The sequence below is a fragment of the Rhodamnia argentea genome, chromosome 4 (genome assembly GCF_020921035.1).
Source record: "Rhodamnia argentea isolate NSW1041297 chromosome 4, ASM2092103v1, whole genome shotgun sequence".
Lineage (NCBI taxonomy): Eukaryota > Viridiplantae > Streptophyta > Magnoliopsida > Myrtales > Myrtaceae > Rhodamnia > Rhodamnia argentea.
In genome coordinates this window covers 29,972,011-29,997,300 of record NC_063153.1, presented here as the reverse complement: position 1 = coordinate 29,997,300, position 25,290 = coordinate 29,972,011, and the positions used below count along the sequence as shown (strand labels likewise).

Genomic DNA, 25,290 nt, shown 5'->3' with positions numbered 1-25,290 from the left:
GCTTGCACGCTTCTTCTTCTTCCTTGGTTTCCCGCTCCATTTGAACATTTCCAGCCCGAGATTCGACCAGGAAATTGGAGCACCAATTGGCCATAATCGGAGGAGCTTGTGTGGGGTTTTTGTTCCCCGCCTCACCCTGCGTCGATCGAAACCGGTACCACCGCTTGAGACTACCGGAGTGGCGCCGCCGGGACCGGCCAATACCGCAAGAATTTAGAAAAGTCAACTACAATGACTTGAGCACAAATCGACCATTTCACATCCAAATCGTGCTCGCTGGACCTAGTAACGAACTTGACGGAATTCCTTGCTGTTTTCTCACCGTCGGCGTGCCAAAATGCACGTGAGATCATGTGAATTTCAGTCGGTGGAGGCCTCGAGTTCGTGTGAGAAATTTGAATTGGGTATATGAACTCCCACGTGTTTTCGAGCGAGCGGGGGTTGGCATTCTATTTGCAAAACAGTTAGTAGAGAGAGAAAGAGAGAAAAAATTAGAGAGAGAAGCTCTCGACGAGCACTGTCATCGAAGCTCCAAGCTTATACTATGGAAGTTTGTTGCCGGCAATCCAAGGCAAATCAGAGCCCCTAATCGTCAACGGAAGCTCGCCTATACTTCTAGGAGTCGATCGCACCAAGTTTCGCAGCTCATCTCCTCCAAAAATGGTATGTCCAGCGTTTGCTCTCGCTACCGTGCATCAATGGCGGAACTCGTCTCCAACCTCGATTCTTGAAATTGTTGTGTGCGTTTTTGTCCTTGAGCATCATTGAACATACTTTTGTGTTTTGATTGCATTGATTTCGCGTCAAACCTTGCGTTTGAGCTTTGCAAATCTCTCCGCCACCGTCGAACTTGTCGAAGCTCGTCTAGCTTAAACTAGACCAAACTAGGTCAATTGGACCTGCATGTAAGCTCCCCGAACCCTATTTGGATGTATCCTATGATGGAATTGGCCTGATGTGCTCTGGTTTGCTGGATTGGAATGCCTTCTGTATGTTTTGTGCGAGCTTTATGTATGTTGAGTCCGTGGATGAAATGCTTTGATTCTTAGATATGTTAAAGAGGATGATGAGACAAGTTGAATGGGATCGGTTTTATCTCACTTGGTTGAGATTTCACCATTGGATATCGCCGAGAATTTCTCGATTGTTCGTTCCGTTGCTGCGAGAGGTTGAAGACGAAGACCAATCAGACGTGCTAATTGGTTAACGTCCGACGTGTCACTGACGTAGCGCCACGTGGCGTAACACGGGGCAGCCACGTCGGCGAGACCGTTAGTTCATTTTTTTGTTTAATAAAAATGATCGGACGGTCGGGGTTGAGCTACGTGGCTCATTCCGAGCCATCCGATCCGTAATTAGATTTTTAGAAATTTTGAAAAATAGTTAAAATTTTTAGAAAAATCAGAAAATAATAAAAAAATACCAAAGTGTCTCCGTTTTGTCTAGATTGGTTTGAGACCAATAGGGTCTGGACCGGGCAGTTCAATTCATGAGGGCCATTCAATACGTGTCATTGACGTGGCGCCACGTAGCGCAACACGGGGCAACCACGTCGGCGAGACCGTTAGTTCATTTTTTGTTTAATAAAAATGATCGGACAGTCAGGGTTGAGCCACGTGGCTCACTCTGAGCCATCCGATCCATAATTAGATTTTTAGAAATTTCAAAAAATAGTTAAAAAATTTAGAAAAATAAAAAAATAATAAAAAATACCAAAGTGTCTCCGTTTTGTCTAGATTGGTTTGGGATCTATAGGGTCTGGACCAGGCGGTTCAATTCATGAGGGCCATTCAATCCGGTCCGGAAAATATAAAAATAATAAAAAATTAGGAAAATCACTAAAAGAAGGAAAAATCATAAAAATTATAAAAGAAATTAGAAAAAATAGGAAAAATTCCTTAAAATTTTCAAAAATCACAAAAATTGGGAAATGACCACATTCAATTGGTTTGACCTAATTTTATCGATTTTGGGTTCCCGAACCTTCAAAATGACCATTTTACCCTTCCGGGCATTTGGCCCTAAACCTTTTCCGAACCAACCCCCGAACTTTATTAGGCCATTCTCTAAGCCAATAGGTGCTGCACTAGGTATCCCATATTGATCCGATTGATTAATTTGATGCGATTTATCCGTCGTCATTGATTCTTTGATCTGCGCACTTTAATTCTTGATTGTGATTGTTAGGGTAAAAAATTTCCATTTGCATGATATCCATAGATCGTTAGCGCCTACCTCACCTCCCAAAGCATATGCATGAATTCTTAGGTTAGAAAAACACTCGACTTTGGTACCGAAAGGGCGTCAATGACATTCTCGACGTAACCGAATCCCCAAATCCACTTCTTTGGTTTTCGTAGAATCAAGTAGTGGCTCCCGATTACTTGATAGGGTGTCCAATCATACCCTCCAAGAAATGATTGATGGCGAATCCGATGGCATGTATACTATGCACATGTCACCCGACCACACTAAAGTCGATCTTGATTTTAATTTCTTCCGTCGTTGCGACTTGGGTAATGGGCCTTGGGAGGGGCCCGCATTCGAAATCCACCCATGACAAGTTGGACAACAACGGCCCATTAACCTTTGAAAGCGTTTCCCCTACCCCAAACAAGAGGGGAACCTTGGGCAAGGGTCGCGACAACTCTCTCTCATCTCGGACTCTATGTATCTCACTCTCATCTCGCTCTCTTTGTCTCTATATTTGCCTCCGTCTCTCGACTCCCATCAACTCACAGCTATGCCTCCGGCCGTTCATCAACCCTCTCTCTCACTCCCGGTATCCTCCATTTGCTATAAGTTGGAATCCCCAATCTCCAATCTACTCGTCAAATCCCTAGTTTTCAACCTCCATTTGGTAGGTGAAGTTTGGTGGGACCGGTTCCATAGACCCATCCGGGAATCGGATCGGAAATCAATGGACGGTTCCTGTCGCGACCTCGCCTTCGGCCTCCCGCGGAAGGTCCGGCGGGTTTAGAGGTATTGCCATCGGTCAATGGCTTGGACTCTCCCAAGTCCTACCTCGCGTGACATTGGATTTCTTTTTACTGATTAGCAAATTAAAATGCTATTAAGAGTCGCCACTAGCCTATTAAGGTCGGCTAGAAACCAATCGAGACATGGGAGGGTTATCTCGATTCCTACGCAACCGCAGTTTCTAAGTTCGGAGACTTGTTTAAGCTAACTAGATAATTAGCGCCCTTTCGGTACCTAACCAGTTGATATTTCCTAAGGTGACCACACATTCTGCATATCATTTTAAACTCACCAGGTATCTAACTAGTACTAAATGATCATGCATAATGTTTTTTCGTCATTTCGTGCAATTACCTATTTATCCTTAACCTAACATATAGGGAAAGCGATTAACAGATAATTTTTCAAAAGACAGTGTATGTAAACACTCAATCAGATAAATATGCCAAATAAAGATCGGGATAAGCACATGCAGACCAAATCTATGATGACGATATTTAAACAAACAATTTCGACTCGAAGGTCGAATTATAATAGTTATCAGACCGGACTGGACATCGGTCTTCAATCAACACCAATTTAAGGCTTAAAATTCACATTATGGGTAAAAAGGTCAAAGAAAACATTTTTCTAATTTTCTGAAATTTTTATGATTTTTTTGAATTTTTATTTATTTTTTGATTTTTTATTATTATTTTTATTATTTTATTATTTTTATTAATATTTTATTAGAGGGAACCGGGCCCGGGTTGGGTTCTCGGACCCGGGCCTGGATCAGGCCGTCGGACCTGTTCGGGCCCGGGAGAGAGGACCCGAACCGGGCCTGATTGCAAAAAAAAGAAGCTCGGGCCCACTCGCCCAATCTCCTCTCCTTTTTCTCTTCACTTCGGGCCGGACTCCGGCACAGGCCCAGCCCCTTCTCTTTTTCTTCTCGGCCAGCCCGCTCAAGCAGCCCACGCGGGCCTAGTCTCCTCTCTTTGGAGCAGCCCACCAACATCAACCTCCCTTCTATTTCTCACGCCAGCCCACACGCCCCTCTTCACCCCAAATGCATGTCTTTTTTCTTCCATAGCAGCCCACGCGAACCAACCCACTCTCCTTCATTAGCCCAACTCTTCTTCTTCTTCTTCTCCTTCTCATTTTTTATCTTTCTCGGCCTGTCCTATCAGCCCACCAAAAATGCTCAATCCACAAACAGCCCACAAAAAACGCGAGTCGACCCCCCCATTTTCACTGTTCATCTTATTCTTCGTGTGCGATCTTCTCTGTAACACCGACGGTGGTTCTACCATCGTGACGCTAACAGCTCTTGCTCGCCTCGCCGCCGCAACGCCGGGAACCGCTCATTGCGCCGCCACCGGGACACACCGCTGGACCTCCGGGATGGCAACCGGTTCAGCCCACCTCATGTCCGACCGCGTTCGTCGCCACGTCGGGTCGCCGCACCGCGAGGACCGGTTCGCCGCATCACTGCCGGACACGCTATCATCCCCTCGAACCGCTGCTGGTCTCGGTCACACGCCTCTTTTTTTGTTCACGCTGGCATCGTCGTGGGCTCGAGTTCGAGTGTCGTACCGTTCATACACGCGTTGCCACGGATCCGAGTTCGCGTTGCTTCAACCCGAGTTCACTTGCCGGCTCGGTCGGTTCCGCCTCGGCTCAACCTCGCGTCGCCTCCATTCAGGCCTCACTTCGCCTAAGTTCGAGCTCACGTCGTCTCCGCTCACCGCCGTTCGGGCTCGCATCACCGCGCCACCGCCGGGTCATGCTCCAACAGACCCACAACCATTCGAAGGACCGACGATCACTAGCGACGGACTCGACTAACGAACTACCAACGACGAACTCGATCGAGGCTCAAGTCTCCACCAACTCGCGCCGTCTCATTGGGGGCAGCCCCACCGAATAGTTAATCGCTCAAAAAGAACACCCACAGTTGAAACCAAACAAAGACAATAAACTAAAAGGCAAACAAGCGCGACCGAACGACAAACCAAGAAAAGGCGTCAAAACCTAGCGGCCGGGGATGGGTGTTGCATCAATGCGCATCAACAACTCAAAAGAAAGATCTACGATGGCCAAAATATCATAGGAACCTGTTCGAGACCCGCCGATCCGAGAAATCGAAGCTCTCGGACCGGCGAGTGTCGTGGCCGAAACGGTGCAACCAAACTCGAGAGAGGAGACCAACCTTTATGAACGAAGCCGCCGATGAGCTCGGGAGATCAACCGGAAGAAGGGTTCTTCTCCTTCAACTGTATAACTCACACCTTCCCCCTCAACTCTTCTCTATCTCCTCTCTATTTTTTTTTTTTTTTGTTGAACCCAACTTTCTTCCCGGAGCCGAACGAGCCAACATGAGCCTGCCCTTCTCTCTTTCTTTTATCTTCTTGCCGACTCCTTCCCCAAGCTTGCTTGCGTGGACGAGCGCAAAATCCGGTTGATGGAGACGTAGGTTGGTGAAAAACCACATGAGATGTGCGGTGAAAATGAAAGCGACGTGAGTGTGTGCGGGTGAGTGATGTGAAGAGTGGGCTGGAGCAAGAAACACACGTGAGAAGGGCAAATAACACAAGAAGAAATAAAAAGGAGAGGAAAGAAAAAGACTTGGGCCGAATGAATCAAGTGTGGGCCAATAGACAAAGAGAAGAAAATGGACTGACAAGAAGAATTGCCCAACTGGGCCGCACTATCCGGGTTTCGCCTGCGTGAGCTCGGATCCAACCGGCCCGATCTGATTTTATTTCCTTTTCTTTTTTTTTTTTTTTAAAAAAAAGAAATAAAATAATAAAATAAAATTTGAATTTTGAATTTTTTTTATTCTATAGTACAACAAGAAAATATGTATATTCAATAGCTTATCATTTCATTTCATTTTTTTTTGCTTTGCTCTCTTTCTCTTTCCCTTTTTTTTTAATTCATTTTTTTTAATAAAATTTTTTGTAAGATTTATATATATATATTTTTTTTTTCTTTTCCATTTTGGGAATAAAAACAAGAGAACACATATGTATATATATATATATACGTATAAAAAAACGCATAATTAACCCATTAGAAAATATTCTAATGGAATAAAATAAAATAAGATAAAACAAAACAAAATACGAGATCACCAAAATTAGGTGTCAACAACTGCCCCTCTTGGAAAGGGAGCTCAAAGAGGTTCCATTCCAAGACGAAATGACATCTAATTTTGTTAGTAAACTAACCCGACAGTGCTTGGGGAGAACCGCCAAAGCAACTATCGAGACCAAAAATGGGGAGACTCGCTCGGAGAATATGCTCCGGGGCTCCAATCCTCTTAGTACCTGTGCATGCAAGGTTAATCGAAACAAACAAAACTCTGGGACGACCGTATAAACGATACGGGCTTGGTCCTCGGATGGAAATGGCACGACCGTATAAACGATACGAGTTTGGCCTTCACTTGGCAATGCGTTTGCTCCGGGCTTTAAGGCTCACCAGACTTGAGGGGACTTGCTCGGAGAACCGGCTTCGGGGATCATGCCTCTCCGTACCTGTTCGAGCAAGGTTAGCTCAAACAAACACACCTCTAGGATGACCGTATAAATGATACGGGCTTGGCCCCAAAGGGAACGACACGGTTCACGGTATTCTGACCCGTGAAAAGGCGATTGAAAAAGTCACGGTTCACGGTATTCTGACCCGCGAAAAGGTGATTGAAAAAGTCACGCTTCACGGTATTCTGACCCGCGAAAAGGCCATTGAAAAAGTCACAGTTCACGGTATTCTGACCCGTGAAAAGGTTATTGAAAAAGTCACGGTTCAGGATCTTTGACCCGTGAAAAGGTTGTTAAAAAGTCTCGGTTCAGAGTTTTTGACTCGTGAAAAGGCTATTTTGAAAAAGTCACATAGTGGGCTTAGCATTGTATCATGCTCACCAGAATGAGGAAACCCGCTTATAGAATAGGCATCGGGGAGCTAAAGTTCACCTTACCTGTCCAAGAAAGGTTAGCTCTAACAAATAATATGCCAATGGGGAGAGAGTGCTACTCGGGGCTGAACTTACACTTCGGCCTCTGGAGTACATTCTCTAGATTGCACGGGCAAGCTCTCGACCTTAGCGCTTGCATGTCGATCGGAACTTCGCCAATGAACATCTCTGATATGTTCGCTTCATAGCTTGGAACTTGTCGCCAATAATTGAACCGCTCAAGCCGGGTCCCTATGCAACTTAGGACTTTCGAAACAATTTTAGAATGATGCACAAATGACATTAAATGCATGGGCAGATAGAACTACATCTACTTGTCGGGGAAGCTACTTGGCACAACGTGATACCGAAAGCTTCTCACTCGGTTAGATGACATCGCTGACTATTAGACTCCATGGGGAAAATTGATTGAAGGGAGAACTGTCATTCCCGAAAATGATAATTAATTAAATTTTTTTTTGATTGATTTATTTTTATTTTTATTTTTATTTTTTGATTTTTTTTGAAAACTTTGGTTCATGAAAAACAACAATTTTGCTTCATGAAAAGGGTTTATTGAGCTTGCTAGGCTAAAATCCTTAGCCCGAAAGGGTTTCTCACACACTCTCGCTGGGGGCTATTCTGTTGATCCCAATCACTCGCTCGAGAGTTTTAGGACAAATACTCTCAAGACCTCGCACTCTTTTCATGTCTAAGGTTTCGGACATATTCGCAATGCATACATTTTTTGTCAATCTGAAAGGTCTTTCGGGGACCGTAATGTTGGCTTAGTCATGGGCTTACACAAGGGGCTTTTCCTGCTTTGAGGCCACATTGGGGAAATATTTGAAATTACTACCTTCACCGGGTTTACAAGTCAAGAACCTGGAAGATAAGACAAGAAATGATTGACTCCACTCCTTCAAGCGATAGCTTCTTTGTAAAGTCTTCATGTCAACTCGAAACATCCCAATCGGAAGAGTCTTCGGATGGGTTGTAATGTCGGTTTGGGAAGGCTTATAGGCTCTGATGATTTTTTTTTTATGGGATTTATGAGTTGATGACCATCTTGGTGTTTTTACCAATCTCGCTCCAACTGGGGAAACCATCCGACTCTAGGGATTACAACCTGCCTCGAGAGTTCAATGAGCTATCTGTTTTTGCTTGGCAAGAAAAGAGTTTTTCTCTATTTTCTGCATTTGTTTCTGTTCGAGGTAAGCTCAATGCTTTTCTGCATTTGGCCTTTTCCTCTTTGGGCTTTGGCCTTGCTTTTACTAGGCACTTTGCTTTTTTAGCCCTTTGATTTTTATTTTCTTTTTATTTTCTTCTCTTCTTTGCTATTTTCATAAGCTCTCTGGACTCTCGAGACATTTCACATCGATACTGATTTTCCGGTAAATCATTTGTCTTGCCCCCAATTTGGGGAGATGATCACCACTTTGGTTTAGAAATGAATAATTTCAGGCTCAACTTGGCTAGCAAAGGACATTGGTGTTTAGGTAGAGAAAGAAATGCTCTTCTTCATTTTGGGACGCTTCGAGCCTCCATAAATATTCACCTGAAGCTACCACACAAAGGTTAACGCAAGTGAAGGCAATTAAATCTTTCTTACCTTTCTCCAACTGATTTTCAACTATAATCTCCTGCATTTGCCCCGATGTGGGGTGGTTCTTGACAGGGGTATTTTGAATTTCTCCTTTCTCAAGCCCAAAGTGGCTAGCAAGGGATATATTGTGTATGGGGAAAAGAAGGAATTGTCTTTCATCACTTCAACCCATGTATACATTGCGAATGGATCCTCTATCCCAAGACACAAATTTTGTTCTCACTTCACTCAATCTCAGAGTGTATCGGGGGTGTGTTTAGGTGGGGCTTGCCTTTCATCCTAAGCACTCTCACTTGGCAAACTCAATACCTCCACTTCATTTGGTAAAAATCATCTCATCAGATAAACCCGCAAGGAATTTCAATGCAAGATGCATGCATGCATGAATGGACGCACCCGTTCGGTGAACGTGGATGCTTTTTTTTTTTTTTTTTTTGAATGAGCTGAAGCATAAACTCCAACCGTAATAAGATGAGAAATTTTTTTTTTTTTATGCTTTACCGATTGAACATTTAATATAATCCACATGGGGATGAAACATTTGAACAGTCATGCTTCTTGCAAAATTTTTAGGAGAGGGATACTTACCCGGGCTGCAAAGACCAGTTGACCCTTTGTGTTTACTCTTCCGAGGATTTGTGCTAACAGAGCATTTTGGGATTTTACGAACTGTCTCATTCCCGAAAGTTATCAAAAGAGTTTGGTGCATCGGTGTAGTAACCGATGTGGCGGGGGCACTTTTTAAGATGGATAGCGACGCAGTTCTTTGTTGCTCCAATCGTCCCGATTTCGTTCCGGGAAAATGCTCCCCTCCTCTTGCAAAAAATAAAAGAGGTGCAAAAAGTTTTTATTATTGCAAAAAATGAAGTGAGTGCAAAATTTTTTATTTTATTTTATTTTATTTACAAGGGAGCCCCCCCATTTTTACAATGGGGCTCGTTGGGATGCCATCTCCGGGGTTCGAACCCCGAGCGCTCCGGACCGTCTTCATTCCCCTAACCACCAGGCTATGGCGCTGTTGGCGTCATGAGGGGCGCTTCGCTTTTATTTAAGCAATCGCACCGAGGCGGGGCCTGGCTCTCCATGCGACCTCGAGCGACGATCAATTGCGGGTTTCCTTTACCTAAGGCGCTCCAGATTAAGTTAATCCAGTCATTTGGCTCGGTTTCGTTGAGTATCATACCTAAATCTGCAAAACGTATATGATATGCATGTATGCATGATATGCATGATGTTTGCAATCACAAAGACTCGGATTTGCACAAGAAAAGGCCATCAGAGCCTTTGATTTTATTCATGGGAAATACTTTTTCACCATATCGGCATTTACGGGGCTCGACCGCACACGGCCGTCCATCTCGCCTAAAATCAACGCGCCACCAGGGAGAACTTTCTTGATCAGATATGGCCCTTCATAGTTTGGCGTGAACTTGCCTCCGGGGTGTGGTATAAATGCCAATCTCTTCTTCAGCACCAAGTCACCGATTTCGAAAAGCCGGGGACGAACTTTACGGTTGAACGAATTTGCCACAAGCTTCTAGTAACACCGACCGTGACAGATAGCCCGCAGTCTTTTCTCGTCGATCATATTCAACTGTTCATATCTCTGTTGAATCCACTCTGCTTCTGATAGTTTCAATCGTGACGAAATCCTGAGTGATGGAATCTCTATTTCCACCGGTAGCACCGCTTCCATACCATATACCAACGAGAAAGGAGTTGCCCCGGTTGAAGTGCGGATCGACGTCCGGTATGCCATCAATGCATAGGGGAGCCTCTCATGCCAATCCCGATAATTCTCTGCTGTCTTGGACAGAATCTTCTTGATATTCTTGTTCGCCGCTTCTACCGCACCATTCATCTACGGGCGGTAAGGCGAAGAATTCAAATGCCGAACGCGGAACTCACCAAGAACCTCATCAACCACCTTGTTATTGAGGTTTGAGCCGTTGTCAGTGATTATAGCCTCCGGCGCTCCATATCGAGCAAAGATATCTCGACGTAAAAACCTGGCTACGTTCTTGGCTGTGACATTGGCATACGAACTCGCTTCAATCCACTTCGAGAAGTAGTCAATTGCCACAAGTATAAAACGATGTCCGTTTGAAGCTTTGGGATTAATTGGCCCTATGACGTCGATCCCCCACATTGAGAAAGGCCACGCCTCGGACATCCGGTGTAACTCATTGGGAGGAGCAACGATTCTATCTCCATAGACCCGACACCGATAGCAGGAACGAACATGTTGAATACAATCGGCTTCCAAGGTGAGCCAAGAATATCCCAATCTCATGATCTTCTTACTCAACAGGTGGCCATTCATGTGGGGGCCACATTCACCCTCATGGATTTCACTCATCAACCGATTGGCTTCCTTGGCGTCAACGCACCTCGGGAGAACGGAGTCATATGACCTCTTGTACAATGTATCGCCGCTGAGGAAAAACTTTGAAGACAGTTTCATCAAATACTTCCTGTCACCTGCTTCACTACCTTCAAGAAACTCTCCGGTCTGCAAGTAAACCTTAATATCTTGATACCATGGCTCTCCATCCGCCTCTTCTTCTATTAGCATGGAATAAGCAGAATGCTTCAAGATTTCGATTCTCAATGGCTCGATGTCCGAACCTGCAGTCACTTGGAACATTGAGGATAGGGTGGCCAACGCGTCTGCGAACCGGTTCCGGGCTGCGGGAAGATACTCGAACGCTATCTCATCGAACTCTTCGATTATATCTTCCAGAAACTCGTGATATGGGATCAACTTCGGGTCACGAGTTTTCCATTTGCCTTCTGTTTGAAGGATAATGAAGGCAGAGTCGCCATAAACTTGCAGTCTCCGAATTTCCATCTCCACGGCACCCTGTAGCCCGAGAATGCAGGCCTCGTATTCAGCGATGTTATTGGTGCACGGAAACAATAACTTGGCGGCAACCGGATAGTGCTGGCCATCCGGGGAGATAAGGACTGCCCCGGCACTGCATCCGGATAAGTTAACGGCTCCGTCGAAGTACATGATCCACTTTTCTGTAGTTATCGCAAAAACACGATCATCGAGAGGAACTATCCCATCTTCGCCCGTGATCTCGCAGCGCTCTCTGCTAACATGTCTGCTATAGCTCGACCTTTCACCGACTTCCGTGTCATGGTCCGCACATCGAACTCAGAAATAAGAATCTGTCACTTGGCCAATTTGCCAACCAACGCCGGCTTTTCTAGCGTATATTTGATGGGATCATATTCGGTGGTTAACATAATTTGATAGTGAAGGGTATACTTGCCGCATGCATGTAATACCCAAACTAAAGCTACGCAAGTCTTCTCGACCTCCGAGTAATTAGCTTCAGAATCAGAGAATTTCTTGCTGAGATAGTATATCGCGCATTCCTTTCCATCTAATGGTCTTTTACGTACCAATACAGCTCCTAAGGACTCCTTGTAGATAGTCAGATAAAGGATCAGAGGTACCCCGGGAACAGGTGGAACCAGAACAGGGGAATGAGTTAGATAATGCTGGATCTTCAAGAAAGCGGTCCGACATTTGATATCCCACACAATCTTTGCATTCTTTTTGAGAAGTTTGAAAAATGGCTTGGCAGCCTCCGACAACCGAGATATGAATCTTGCCACATAATTCGGTCTCCCAAAGAAACTGCGAACTTCTTTTACAGAAGACGGGGGTCGCAGCTCGCATATGGCTTTCACCTTGGACGGATCAATCTCAATGCCCCTACTACCGACCATGAAGCCCAATAATTTCCCGGACCTTGCCCCAAATACGCACTTTGCGGGATTGAGACATAACTGGTATTTACGTGGGCGCTCAAATAGCTTGCGGAGAATCGCAACATGGTCTTTGCCCGATCTTGACTTCGCGATCATGTCATCGACGTATACTTCAATTTCATTGTGCATCATATCATGGAACAAGGCCACCATGGCTCTTTGATACGTGGCACCCGCATTTTTTAGGCCGAAAGGCATGACTCTATAGCAAAAAGTTCCCCATGGGGTTATAAAGGACGTTTTGCTTCTGTCTTCTTCTTTCATCCGAATCTGGTTATAACCCGAAAAACCATCCATGAAGGAGAAAAGCTCAAACCCAGCCGTCATCGCAACTAGCACGTCGATATGCGGGAGCAGGAAGTCATCTTTGGGGCTGGCCTTATTCGGATCACGGTAGTCAACGCACATTCCGACTCTCCCGTCTTTCTTCATCACCGGGACAATATTCGCTATCCAATCCGGGTAATGAGCGACTTCAATGAAATCGACTTTCGGGAGCTTCATTACTTCCTCCTTAATCTTTTTAGACAACTCGGGCTTTATCCTTCTCAACCGTTGTTTCTTCAGCGGTATATCCGGGTTAGTCGGTAGTGCATGCTGTACGATATCCGGATCCAATCCCGGCATGTCGGTGTACGACCAAGCGAATACATCCCGAAACTCTTGAAGAAGGCCGACCAATCTGGCGGCTTCTGCTTCCCGTAACCCCGCCCTGATTTTGGTCTCTCGGATATTGTCTTCAGCACCCAAATTCACCGTCACCGTCGGTTCAAATGTCAACGGCTCTGACTCCTCGTGGTGACTCCATTCAATCTCAATCTCTTTCGGATCGTCACTATCGCTGCCTGAGTCCGAAGAATCGTTGCCTGGCGAATCCGAGTCACATGTGCTCTTATCATGAATATGAAGAATGCTATGCCCGAGACATGATGCAGAAACGTTAATTCATTTCAATGACATATAAACAAAAAGCAGAAAAGTGTGTTTTTGAAAACATATTTACAACAACATTTTTCGGATGGGTAAGCCCCGGGAAATACCCTCATATCATCGAGTCATCCGGATTTTTTTGAAAAAGCCAAAACTAGGAAACGTGTGAAAGTCCGGTCCTCAGGCTTATACTTAGGCTCATAATCGCATCATCATGGGATCGGCAAGATACTTTCACACGTCCTTAATAAACATGTGCTCGTTTTATTTAACTAGGAGCCGCATTACAACATGTACTTCCCCCAAGCCAACGGCTCGAGACCTGGGGGTATTCAAAAAACGGTTAGCACATCAGAAACACAAGACTTGGCGGGAGCAGGAAAAACATATGTACATGACAAAAAATAGACAAACCCACGACCCTACTCTGGAGAGTTAGGGGAACCGGCCGATGATTCCACTTCCTTAGATGCGGTGACACATGTGAAAGGCTCCTCGGGAATGATCTTCCGAGAGTTGATTGGCTTATCCTCAAGAGTCTGTGGTTCAAAGAAGTCGTCAACGTCAATAGGTGTGATGTTGGTGTCAGCAATGTTCTCTTCGAATAGCTGCGCTATCCCTTCTAAGCTGGAGAGGCTTGTGTCCTCTAGCATTCCGGGCGGAAGAGGAAAAAACAGCTTGGGGGGATTCCCGATGGATTGACTACCAGAACCCTCGCCTACCACCAAGCGGACAGCATCATCCATATGACCTTCTTGGTTGCCCCGACTTCCTCGACCGTATCGACTACTTCGGAGGCGAAATGAGTAGGGACTAATTGTAGCACGTTGTCCACGTCGAAGCAAACGGACGGTGGGACCGTTGGGTTGGTTGCGAACTCCTGGATATCCCAATCCGGAAGGATCATTATCTAGTTCTATCCGAGTAAACTCTTCAGAAGTGAGGTCATTGTGGCCTTCGTCCTCAAGCTGGTAATTGCCCGGATCCTTTTCAATAGTCAAGTCTGTCACAACAGGCTTTGTCATACTAATGAACGTCTCATTCAAATCTGGCACTATTTCGGGGACGACCGCATCATCGGGAGTGACCTCTTCGATGTCGGCAGGCTGTTTTGCTTCAATCGGAGCGATCGCTTCTTCAGTGGACTCCAATGTGTCAAACTCATCCCCCCACTCGCTCCAATAAGGTCGTGTCTCGTGGACGGGCTCCTCAAAGAACCAAGGCGGGGATGAATACTTAACCGTAAAATCATATCCGCCACTCGGTTGCCCCAAGGTATCCACTATTTCTCCCGAAGCATGCGCGTTTCGCAAAAACTCTTGATCCCAGTAGTGCTGATTCCACGGAGAATCGGCTTCTCGGTCATGACCTTCATCCGGCTGAGTTGGTGCCATTTCGTGTACAATCGCGTCCTCGGGCTCGGCTAACAAGTTGTCGGGTTCAATCATGACCGTCTCTATGTTCGCCATTATGGACCCGAACGGGCTCGAGTGAACATATATGAGTATTTCAGTACGTCAATGAACATAAAAAAAACATAACTGAAAGAGATGGAAAAAATTTGGACAAAGTAGAGATTATACTTACAGTAGTTGTTGAATGTTATTCGTTGATGGCATAAACATACGCATGCTAACAGTGAGATTTGACACATAAAGGGTAGGGTAGACTAATGGCTAAAGGCTCCCACCACAACGGAATGATGTACCGCCCCAAAAATGCCGACAAAGATAATCGGGTCGGGGCACATATTTCGAGATGATGAGCGGGATCGTAAATGATCGTGCCATTTGCAGACTTGCGTATGGCCCAATCTATTTCTGATACCTCCTAAGGGTTTCCTGGGGTCGCAGTCCGGGTTTGACCACTGGATGTGTGTGCAAAAAGTGTAGTGTATGAAAAACATGCATAGCAGGGTATATCAAACACTGCTTCTATATACATCCAAAAAACATACATTCCTACGACTCCTCGCAAAAAGTATATGTCAACAATCACCCTTCCCCTTATAACTCCAAACCCGCAAAAACATCTAATTACAAAATTAGCAAATTAACACGATTTTTCTACCAACACAGCAAAATGGTGATCAAGTTAGGAAATAATCAACTGGTTATTACGGCCTAAGTCTACACAGGTTTTTAACCTAATTTTCCCCAAAGGAGTCGCCAAGTCGCCGCGACCTAGCCTTCGGCCTCCCGCGGAGGGTCCGGTGGGTTTAGAGGTATTGCCATCGGTCAATGGCTTGGACTCTCCCAAGTCCTACCTCGCGTGACATTGGATTTTTTTTTACCGATTAGCAAATTAAAATGTTATTAAGAGTCGCCACTAGCCTATTAAGGTCGGCTAGAAACCAATCGAGACATGGGATGGTTATCTCGATTCCTACGCAACCAGGATTTCACGCTGGCATTGTCGTGGGCTCGAGTTCGAGTGTCGTACCGTTCATACACGCGTTGCCACGGATCCGAGTTCGCGTTGCTTCAGCCCGAGTTCACTTGCCGGCTCGGTCGGTTCCGCCTCGGCTCAACCTCGCGTCGCCTCCGTTCAGGCCTCACTTCGCCTAAGTTCGAGCTCACGTCGTCTCCGCTCACCGCCGTTCGGGCTCGCATCACCGCGCCACCGCCGGGTCATGCTCCAACGGACCCACAACCATTCGAAGGATCGACGATCACTAGCGACGGACTCGACTAACGAACTACCAACGACGAACTCGATCGAGGCTCAAGTCTCCACCAACTCGCGCCGTCTCACCGGGGGCAGCCCCACCGAATAGTTAATCGCTCAAAAAGAACACCCACAGTTGAAACCAAACAAAGACAATAAACTAACAGGCAAACAAGCGCGACCGAACGACAAACCAAGAAAAGGCGTCAAAACCTAGCGGCCGGGGATGGGTGTTGCATCAATGCGCATCAACAACTCAAAAGAAAGATCTACGATGGCCAAAATATCATAGGAACCTGTTCGAGACCCGCCGATCCGAGAAATCGAAGCTCTCGGACCGGCGAGTGTCGTGGCCGAAACGGTGCAACCAAACTCGAGAGAGGAGACCAACCTTTATGAACGAAGCCGCCGATGAGCTCGGGAGATCAACTGGAAGAAGGGTTCTTCTCCTTCAACCGTATAACTCACACCTTCCCCCTCAACTCTTCTCTATCTCCTCTCTATTTTATTTTTTTTTTTGCCGAACCCAACTTTCTTCCCGGAGCCGAACGAGCCAACATGAGCCTGTCCTTCTCTCTTTCTTTTATCTTCTTGCCGACTCCTTCCCCAAGCTTGCTTGCGTGGACGAGCGCAAAATCTGGTTGATGGAGACGTAGGTTGGTGAAAAACCACATGAGATGTGCGGTGAAAATGAAAGCGACGTGAGTGTGTGCAGGTGAGTGATGTGAAGAGTGGGTCGGAGCAAGAAACACACGTGAGAAGGGCAAATAACACAAGAAGAAATAAAAAGGAGAGGAAAGAAAAAGACTTGGGCCGAATGAATCAAGTGTGGGCCAAGAGACAAAGAGAAGAAAATGGACTGACAAGAAGAATTGCCCAACCGGGCCGCACTATCCGGGTTTCGCCTGCGTGAGCTCGGATCCAACCGGCCCGATCTGATTTTATTTCCTTTTCTTTTTTTTTCTTTTTTTTTTCTTAAAAAAAAAAGAAATAAAATAATAAAATAAAATTTGAATTTTGAATTTTTTTTATTCTATAGTAAAACAAGAAAATATGTATATTCAATAGCTTATCATTTCATTTCATTTTTTTTTGCTTTGCTCTCTTTCTCTTTCCCTTTTTTTTTTAATTCATTTTTTTTAATAAAATTTTTTGTAAGATTTATATTTTTTTTTTCTTTTCCATTTTGGGAATAAAAACAAGAGAACACATATGTATATATATATATATATATATACATATAAAAAAAACGCATAATTAACCCATTAGACAATATTCTAATGGAATAAAATAAAATAAGATAAAACAAAACAAAATACGAGATCACCAAAATTAGGTGTCAACAGTTCCCCACTCCAATTTTTCGGAACCGGTCCTTGATGGGCGGTTCTCGATTCTAGGGTGGGAATTGCCCACCCGAACCATGCTTACCTTTACTATGGGTAAGACGAATCTCGTAATGGAGAGAGCTTTTTCTTTTGATGAAAGATCCGAATATCAGTGGAATGAATTATGATTATATTGATTGTGGTAACTTTTAAACATCGTAAATTTGTTGGGTAATTTTATGTTTTCCAATCCCTCGTGTGATGAAAATAGTTCTTCCTTCAATAGATTCAGATTGGTATTCTCCGTCCAAAACAGTTTTAATGTAATAAACATAAGACATTTTTCCTGAAGAACTAGATTAAAAAGACTGAAGTAACTTGGGGCAATCTTAGTCATTTTTATTCTTGCAGAGAACATACTAATAAAAAAAGCATGAAAGACAAAGCTACAAGTTTTCTAGTCAAGATAAAAATTAAAGATGTGATAATATATTCAATCATGTGTTTTGTTATTACTTGAAATAAGATAAAGTCATATATAAAAGAGATAACTCGGATAAAAATACTCGAGATAGGATAAACATGAATAGGATTTCCAATATTCATAGTACAAAAATTATTTTTTCTTGAATTACAAACTTTTAGGAATAATAAAATCGAAAAAATAATAGTTTACTATTTTATAGAATTTCATTATACACTGACGGAAGGGAAGAAAGAATTATGAAAAGTTTTGTGCTTTTGATTTAACACACTTCCACTGTGGTATCCGAGTAGATACTCTTATTTTCTCTCGAACCATAATAATATTATTTGATCAGATTATTGAATCGTTTATTTCTCTTGAAATCTCTTTCATTTTGATTTCTACACACATCTTTTTTTAGGAGGTCTACGGCCATTACGTGGCATAGGGGTTACATCACTTACGAAACTTAATAGCATACTACTTCTACGAATAGCTAGTAATGCCGCATCTCTTATGAGACCAGGACCTTTTATCATGACTTATGTTTGTTGCATACCTTGATCTACCACGGTTTTAATAGCATTCCCTGTTGCGGTTTGAGCAGCAAATGGTGTACCCCTCTTGTACCATCGAATCCACAAGTACCAACAGAGGACCAAGAAATTACCTAACCCCATACATCTATAACAGTCATAATGGTATCATTGAAACTTGCTTGAACATGAATAACTCCCTTTGGTATTCTATGTGTACTTTTCCGTGAACCACTTCGAGCATTCCTATGTGAACCAATTTTTGGTGTAAATTTTGCTATACTTTATCATCTCATAAATAGACTTATGAAAGGGCAAGCCGATACAATAGGCATTGCGATGCGAAGAGCTTTGCTTGGGGAAATACAGGGAACATGTATCATCCGTGCAAAATTTTAAAAAATACCACATGAATATTCTACCATAGGAGGTATCATGAATCAGTACATGAAATTTTACTGAATTTGAAAGAAATTGTATTAAGAAGTAATCAGTATGGAACTCGCAACGCGTCTATTTGTGTCATGGGTCCTTGATGTGTAAATTGCTCAAGACATCATTTTAATTCACAAAACAGTGAATAAAATAAAACAAATTCTCTGATTTTCATATGTTAAAATATTATCCTATTTAACACTAGAAATCTAGAGGCAAAATGACCCAAAGGGTCCTCGAACTTTTGTTGTAATCCCTAAATTTGAATTAATGAAATGACTATATTAAACATTGTCCTATAATTCAAGGACTAAGTTGAACATGATCTAAAAGTTCATGGATCATATTGGTCAAATTAAAAGTTCATGGATCACATTGCATATTGTGTTAAAATTTAAGGATCATATTGATCAAATTAAAAGTTCAATGATCACATTACATATTGTGTTAAAATTTAAGGACCATATTGATCAAATTAAAAGTTCAGGTATCACATTGCATATTGTGTTAAAATTTAAGGATCATATTAATCAAATTAAAAGTTTAAAAATTTTATTACATATTAAGTTAGAGATTATTTATGTCATTATCCCATATCTAGACGAGCAGCACGGCTAAAAATTTTCTTTTTGGTTGGACTCGCCGATCTAAATTTATTGAAATTTCTTTTTGGCCTTTCGTCCCGCCGACCTACGGTCCCTCTTCTTTTTCCATATTTGCAATTAAGTCCTCGGGCCGTCCTCAGTCCCTTTTCTTATGCAGTCTCTCTCCAACACACTCGAATCAAAATCTCAGAGGCAAGAAGAGAGGAACCATGGACGCCTTGGCTTCCCAAGCGGCCATAGCCCAGAAGACATGGGAGCTCGAGAACAACGTCATCACCACCACTGCCTCCGCCGCCGCCGCCGACCCTTCCAAGCTCGACCAGTCCGACTCCATCTTCTTCTACGACGACGTCGCCCAGGTCAAGTTCCAGCAGGACAAGCCCTGGTCCAACGACCCCCACTACTTCAAGCGCGTCAAGATCTCCGCCCTCGCCCTCCTGAAGATGGTCGTCCACGCCCGCTCCGGCGGGACCATAGAGGTCATGGGCTTGATGCAGGGGAAGACCGACGGCGACGCCATCATCGTGATGGACGCCTTCGCTCTGCCCGTCGAGGGCACCGAGACTAGGGTTAATGCCCAGGCCGACGCCTACGAATACATGGTCGATTATTCGCAGACCAACAAGCAGGTTTGGTTATTCGCTCTTGTTCCCTCTCCCTCGAACCCTAGTTTTCGGCTGTTGATTTTCTGTCTTTTCGTTATCAGATTGTCCTCTTCACCGTTGCTAAGCGGTATCTAATTATAAATGTGGGAGAGAATGTTGTTCCCTGAAAATGGGGCTTGGTAGCTTATTGTATCCACCAAAGGGTGTCAAGGAAATCAGAGGGTTGTTGTGGACTTCTCTAATTTCGTTGTATGCTTTCTGTTCTCTTTTGCCCGCGATGCTTTCGCTTGAATTATGTGATAGCCGGAGATGGTAGCAGTACTCATTCTGATTTTTTAAGTACAAAATTCTATATTTAGGCTGGGAGATTGGAGAATGTTGTTGGTTGGTACCATTCGCATCCTGGATATGGATGCTGGCTCTCCGGTATTGATGTCTCGACACAAATGCTCAACCAGCAGTTTCAAGAACCCTTTTTGGCGGTTGTCATTGATCCGACAAGGACTGTGTCTGCGGGTAAAGTGGAGATTGGGGCTTTCAGGACATATCCAGAAGGATATAAGCCTCCGGATGACCCTGTTTCCGAGTATCAAACCATCCCTCTAAATAAAATCGAGGATTTTGGTGTGCACTGTAAACAGGTTTCCAAGTGTTTCTTCAGTTTCAATTTTTGGAGCTTGTGTTGTACTGCTGCTTTAACTCTGTCATATTTGCTTCTGCAGTATTATGCTCTTGATATCACTTATTTTAAGTCCTCTCTTGATTCTCACCTCCTGGATCTGTTGTGGAACAAGTATTGGGTGAACACTCTTTCTTCTTCACCCTTATTAGGAAATGGAGACTATGTTGCTGGACAGATTTCTGATCTAGGTATCTGTTCTTCTAGTTTCTCTTTGGCCAATTAATAACGTGCGGTTTATTTGTTTCTTTCCAGATTTTTCATTTGTCAAATGTATTGATTTTTGATAACAATGCAGCTGAAAAGCTGGAGCAAGCGGAAAATCAGTTGGCACATACTCGCCTCGGGCCATTGATAGCACCTCCTCAGAGAAAGAAAGAGGTGATTGTTGCTTTCTCTCATCCTTTTCTTGCTGTCATACCAAACATTGCTTTGGGTTTTCTGTTGTCACTATGCTTTTATTCTGGTTGTATAAATTTTACTAACTTCTACCACGTTCCTGAATCAGTTGTGGCCCTTCTCTGTAAGCTTTAGAGTGCCGTTGAAAGTTAATTAACTATTTTATGTTATAATTGGGGCCTTCTAAGGAACATGGGGTGATATTTTTTGTGATTTTCTTTGGCAATTGAGAGATGATTTAATACTGAGATTATGTCTACTTCTGCACTGGCAACCCTAGAAAATGACATAAAGCAGGCCTTTTCTGCTGCTAGATGGGCACGTAAACCTTTTTTGATTGTGAATCAGCAGTTAAAAAGAGAATGGTAGTTGAGAATTTGCTGTACGTGGGATGAGTTATGAGAAGTTCAGTTTACATGGAGCCTGTTGGAGTGATTTGTTGAATGGAAAGAACATCAAATTTGGACCTCCCTAGATTCAGGGGTTACCGCTATGGCTGAACATGAGGGAAAGATTATTTATACCAATACTGACAAGATTATTTTATTGGGCGATGGAGATACTTTAAGCATTCCATTAGTGATATATCAACATTCCAACAAAAATACTTGCATGCATCAAAAACCCCAAGTTCCGCGGGATCATCAAATTTGGACGTCCCCTGAGGATTTTATGTTTTAGCTTGTTCTTGAATGCAAGATAACCTGCACAGTCAATATAGAAGGTGAATGATTTCAGAGACATCTGAAGATCAACTTCTCGAATAATGGCAAACTTCCAGTCTTCTTTTTGGGATTCAGTTCTTAGCTTTTGGCTTGATCTTCCACGGTATGATGTGGAAATCCATATGATTTCCCATGATTTTGTTGGTAAAGTTCTCTGGAATGATCAGTATACAATGTTATCGGGAATCATTCTCCTGGGGACTTAGCTTTCGATATTGGAATGGAGACTTAGCTGTCAACTTCCCTGGAAGTCACGTTTGCATACACAATGCAATATCTGTCCTCGTTGCTGTCCTTGTTGCATACCTGTGTTATAGCATGAAGTTCTTCAGTTTTTTAGTTTACAATTCAGTAAGCTTGAGTAAGCCATGTAAAGGTTTTACAATTTTATGATGATGATGGGTGTACTCTTAAGAATATGAGATCCCCATGCAATTTGTTAGCATTTATATAGTCGAAGTAGTGTGGTGGTTCTATTCTCCTTTAGAAAAGCAAACGGTTCAGTGGCATCCTGGTTTTGTCCATTGCAACAAAGCTGGCTTTCTGATATTACTTCGTGCCCTGGCCTTTTTCTTTTAGGTTATACATAATGGTTGATTTTGTATAAATTTTTTTTTCCTGTCTGGATGAGTTATTGCTCCATTGAGCAAAGTCACTCCTATCCATTTGTGGATTGGTACTCATCTTATATGCCGTTAGCTTAGAGGGAAAAGAATAGGTTCATCTGAATGCCCAAATATTTTATGGCCAACTATACCATTTTTCACAAAGCACCATGAAATTTACTTTCTAGTCCGTCTCTTTTACAATTTAGAGTATCTTGTTCATAGTTTTTTGGTGAATTGCAGGAAGACTCTCAACTCACTAAGATTACTCGTGATAGTGCAAAAATAACCGTAGAGCAAGTGCACGGCCTAATGTCACAGGTGAGCATTCATTCCGACTTTTGGATTGGGCTTAGTATTGATCATAATAGGTGACTTCAATTTATGTGCTTTGTTATTTTGCAATGCACTGACTGTTTCTTCCTGCTCGTCTAGGTTATTAAAGATATTCTTTTCAATTCTGTCCGCCAATCCCAAAAATCATGCTCAGAGCCATCTGGGCCTGAACCCATGGTCGAGACCTGATGCCGACATCCATGTGTTACTGTAGCTGATGTACGCATTTCCTCCAGCCTCGACTATGATGAGGTTGAATCCAAGGGAATCAACTAGGATGCACATTTTTCATGGTTAATGATTTTGTAAATTATCCAGCACCAAGTGTCGAATTGATTGGATTTTTTGGTGGCTAATTAGAGGTGAGTGGTGGACAGTGGTGGATTATAAGATACAAACATTTTGGTTGGGGTAGTTGAAATGAGAAGTCCTTGAAAGTCCTTGGCAATGCATGCGTATTCCGGGTCTTGGTTCTTATGGACCCCGGCAACTTTGTGTTTGTTCTGGGAGAAGTGTACTTCAACTCCGATCTGGGGGATGAGCATGGCATTACTCCCGCCATGATGCTCAGGTGTTTGACACTGGCGTCCGACTCGGTTTCATCTCTGCTTCTGAGGCTGGCTACTGCTATCTTGTCATGTATCTGTCTGAATTTTTTTAGCATGGTGTATGAGCTATTCCCTTGACCTTTTTAACTATGAGAAATTGTCTAATCTTTTGGGCAGACTATGACCCTGTCTATCTTGGAGTGTCCTGCTCATCTTTTCCCATCCACGTCCCAAACCTTCGAGATCTCCAAAAATAGTTTTAGGAAATCTGTGATGTTAGACCCAGAAGACAAGTGGAAAATTTGTGTTGACCATTCACAAAACCATCTTCCCTCTGACGCTGCACTACGAACCTCCTTGAGGTTCAAGCTTAACTTACAACGAGATGCGCTCTTGATTTCATTATCCTCTAAGCTCTCAAAAAGCTCAACCATGAGTCGGTATAATTTGGGGCTTTTATGTACTGAAGCCCATTTATCGGGCCCTTCTATCTTTTTTCTGGTTAATGAAATGTTTCACTTTCTGACCCCACAAAAAAAAAAAAAAAAATTGGGGAAATTACAAAGGTCATCCCCATGGTCGAATTCAATTTTGGTCTCTGCACTATGTCTCGTTGCGATTTCGTCTCCAAACCTTATCTTTGATGACTAGTTAAGGATATAATTCAATTTTCCGTCCGAATGTTGACGGGATATGCTGAGTTAGCACCGACAAATTGACATTTGGCGTCTCCGTGTACAAGTTTCTGAAAAAAATCACACTTTTGATCCATGTTGTTTTATAAATGTTTGGTTTTAGTCCTTGTAAGTTGTTTTAGTCATAATATTAGTGTTCATATTTTATTTTCAACAAAAAATTGGTTTCTTTCATCACATCTTAATCCCAAATGTTATGAGAATGTCAAATTAAAACCCAGCATTAATCGTTAATTCCTACATTTACAAGTCTGCCCAATCTGATTGAAAGTCATGTCAAGATGGATGCTGCCATATGCATATCTTCACAATCAATATGATGTAGAGTTGTTGATATGTAATTCGAAGGTTTCTTATAAACTTTTTAAAAATACTTCAGCTATGAAATAGAGAGAGTTAAAGCTGTGGTTAAACTATTTAAAAATTATCCTGTTTCTTCCAAGGAGTCCTGGATGCTATTATATGAATCTATAGTGAAAATAAGGTTGTTAAATTATTCATAAGGTTTGTTAATCTTGCTGGGACTATCTATCTGATTGTGTTTACCTGTAAACGCAGAAATCACCAACTAATAATTTGCTTCAAATTGACATTTTTCCGTAAGATCTATAATAAAGATGTGATGAAGGGAATTAAGTTTTTATCAAAAGAGAGTTTAAGGACTACTTGTACATCTAAACCAAGTATAAGGACTAAATAGCATATTCTTAAATGTTTAGAGGACCAAAAGTGTTACTTTTAAGAACCTTGCACACAGGTGAATCGGATCAAGTCAGGTCACCGGACTCAAATTGACCTATTATATGTTTTGATCGATTTCCATACAATATAAATCTAGTGATTCATATCCGATCCGACTTATACCCAACTCATATTTGACTCAACCTATATTACTAAAGCACTTTTATATTTGACACAATTCTGGAAAATTCATACATAAATTAAGGTGAAAGTACGGAGTGAGCGAACTCGAGATTGAGAGAGTGAAGAGGGAGTTATAAATATGGATTGGATCTAAACAAGTTGTGAATTCAATTAACACACATATTAAACCCATTCATTGAACATAATCAACTCATATAATAATCGAGCCCATAAAAAATGGGCCAAAAATGGGTCTATGACCTGTTTTGACTAGGGGTGATCGGTTCTCGATTTGGTCCGGTTCCCCTCAAGAACCGGGAACCGGACCGGTGGTCCTGGTTCCCATTTTTCAAAACCGGGGATCGAGAACTAAACTGGACCGTCCCGAGCGGTCCCTTGGAACTGGTAACATGACAAAAAATGGAACAAAACAGCGTTAAAGTCAACATATGATCGTGCCAAAAAATGGAATCGCGCATGTTTTCTCCCACATTAGGCTCTTGGACAGAGAGTTCGAAGTAAACATAATGGCAATCCAGAGAAATATTTGCAAGATGAT

The 25,290-nt window shown here is 43.0% G+C and overlaps 1 protein-coding gene and 1 long non-coding RNA gene across 3 annotated transcripts; one reads left to right on the top strand and one right to left on the bottom strand.

The window, feature by feature from the left end:
• The first annotated feature begins 19,417 nt into the window (after window positions 1–19,417).
• Window positions 19,418–23,348, top strand: LOC115748845 (COP9 signalosome complex subunit 5a-like). Of its 2 annotated transcripts, none has more exons than XM_030685485.2 (6): window positions 19,418–19,904; window positions 20,240–20,521; window positions 20,603–20,750; window positions 20,858–20,940; window positions 22,532–22,609; window positions 22,724–23,348. In XM_030685485.2, exons 1-6 carry the CDS (start codon window positions 19,485–19,487, stop codon window positions 22,811–22,813), a joined length of 1,101 nt encoding a protein of 366 aa, XP_030541345.2. In that variant the 5' UTR covers window positions 19,418–19,484; the 3' UTR covers window positions 22,814–23,348. The 2 variants fall into 2 exon arrangements, with proteins under 2 accessions (XP_030541345.2, XP_048133653.1); XM_048277696.1 differs by having other exon boundaries at window positions 22,514–22,609.
• Window positions 21,295–21,914, bottom strand: LOC115748846. The gene is made up of 2 exons (XR_004016270.2): window positions 21,615–21,914; window positions 21,295–21,425 (listed from the first exon to the last, which is right to left on the bottom strand). It is a non-coding gene; the product is annotated as an uncharacterized LOC115748846 (long non-coding RNA).
• Window positions 23,349–25,290: the final 1,942 nt, after the last annotated feature.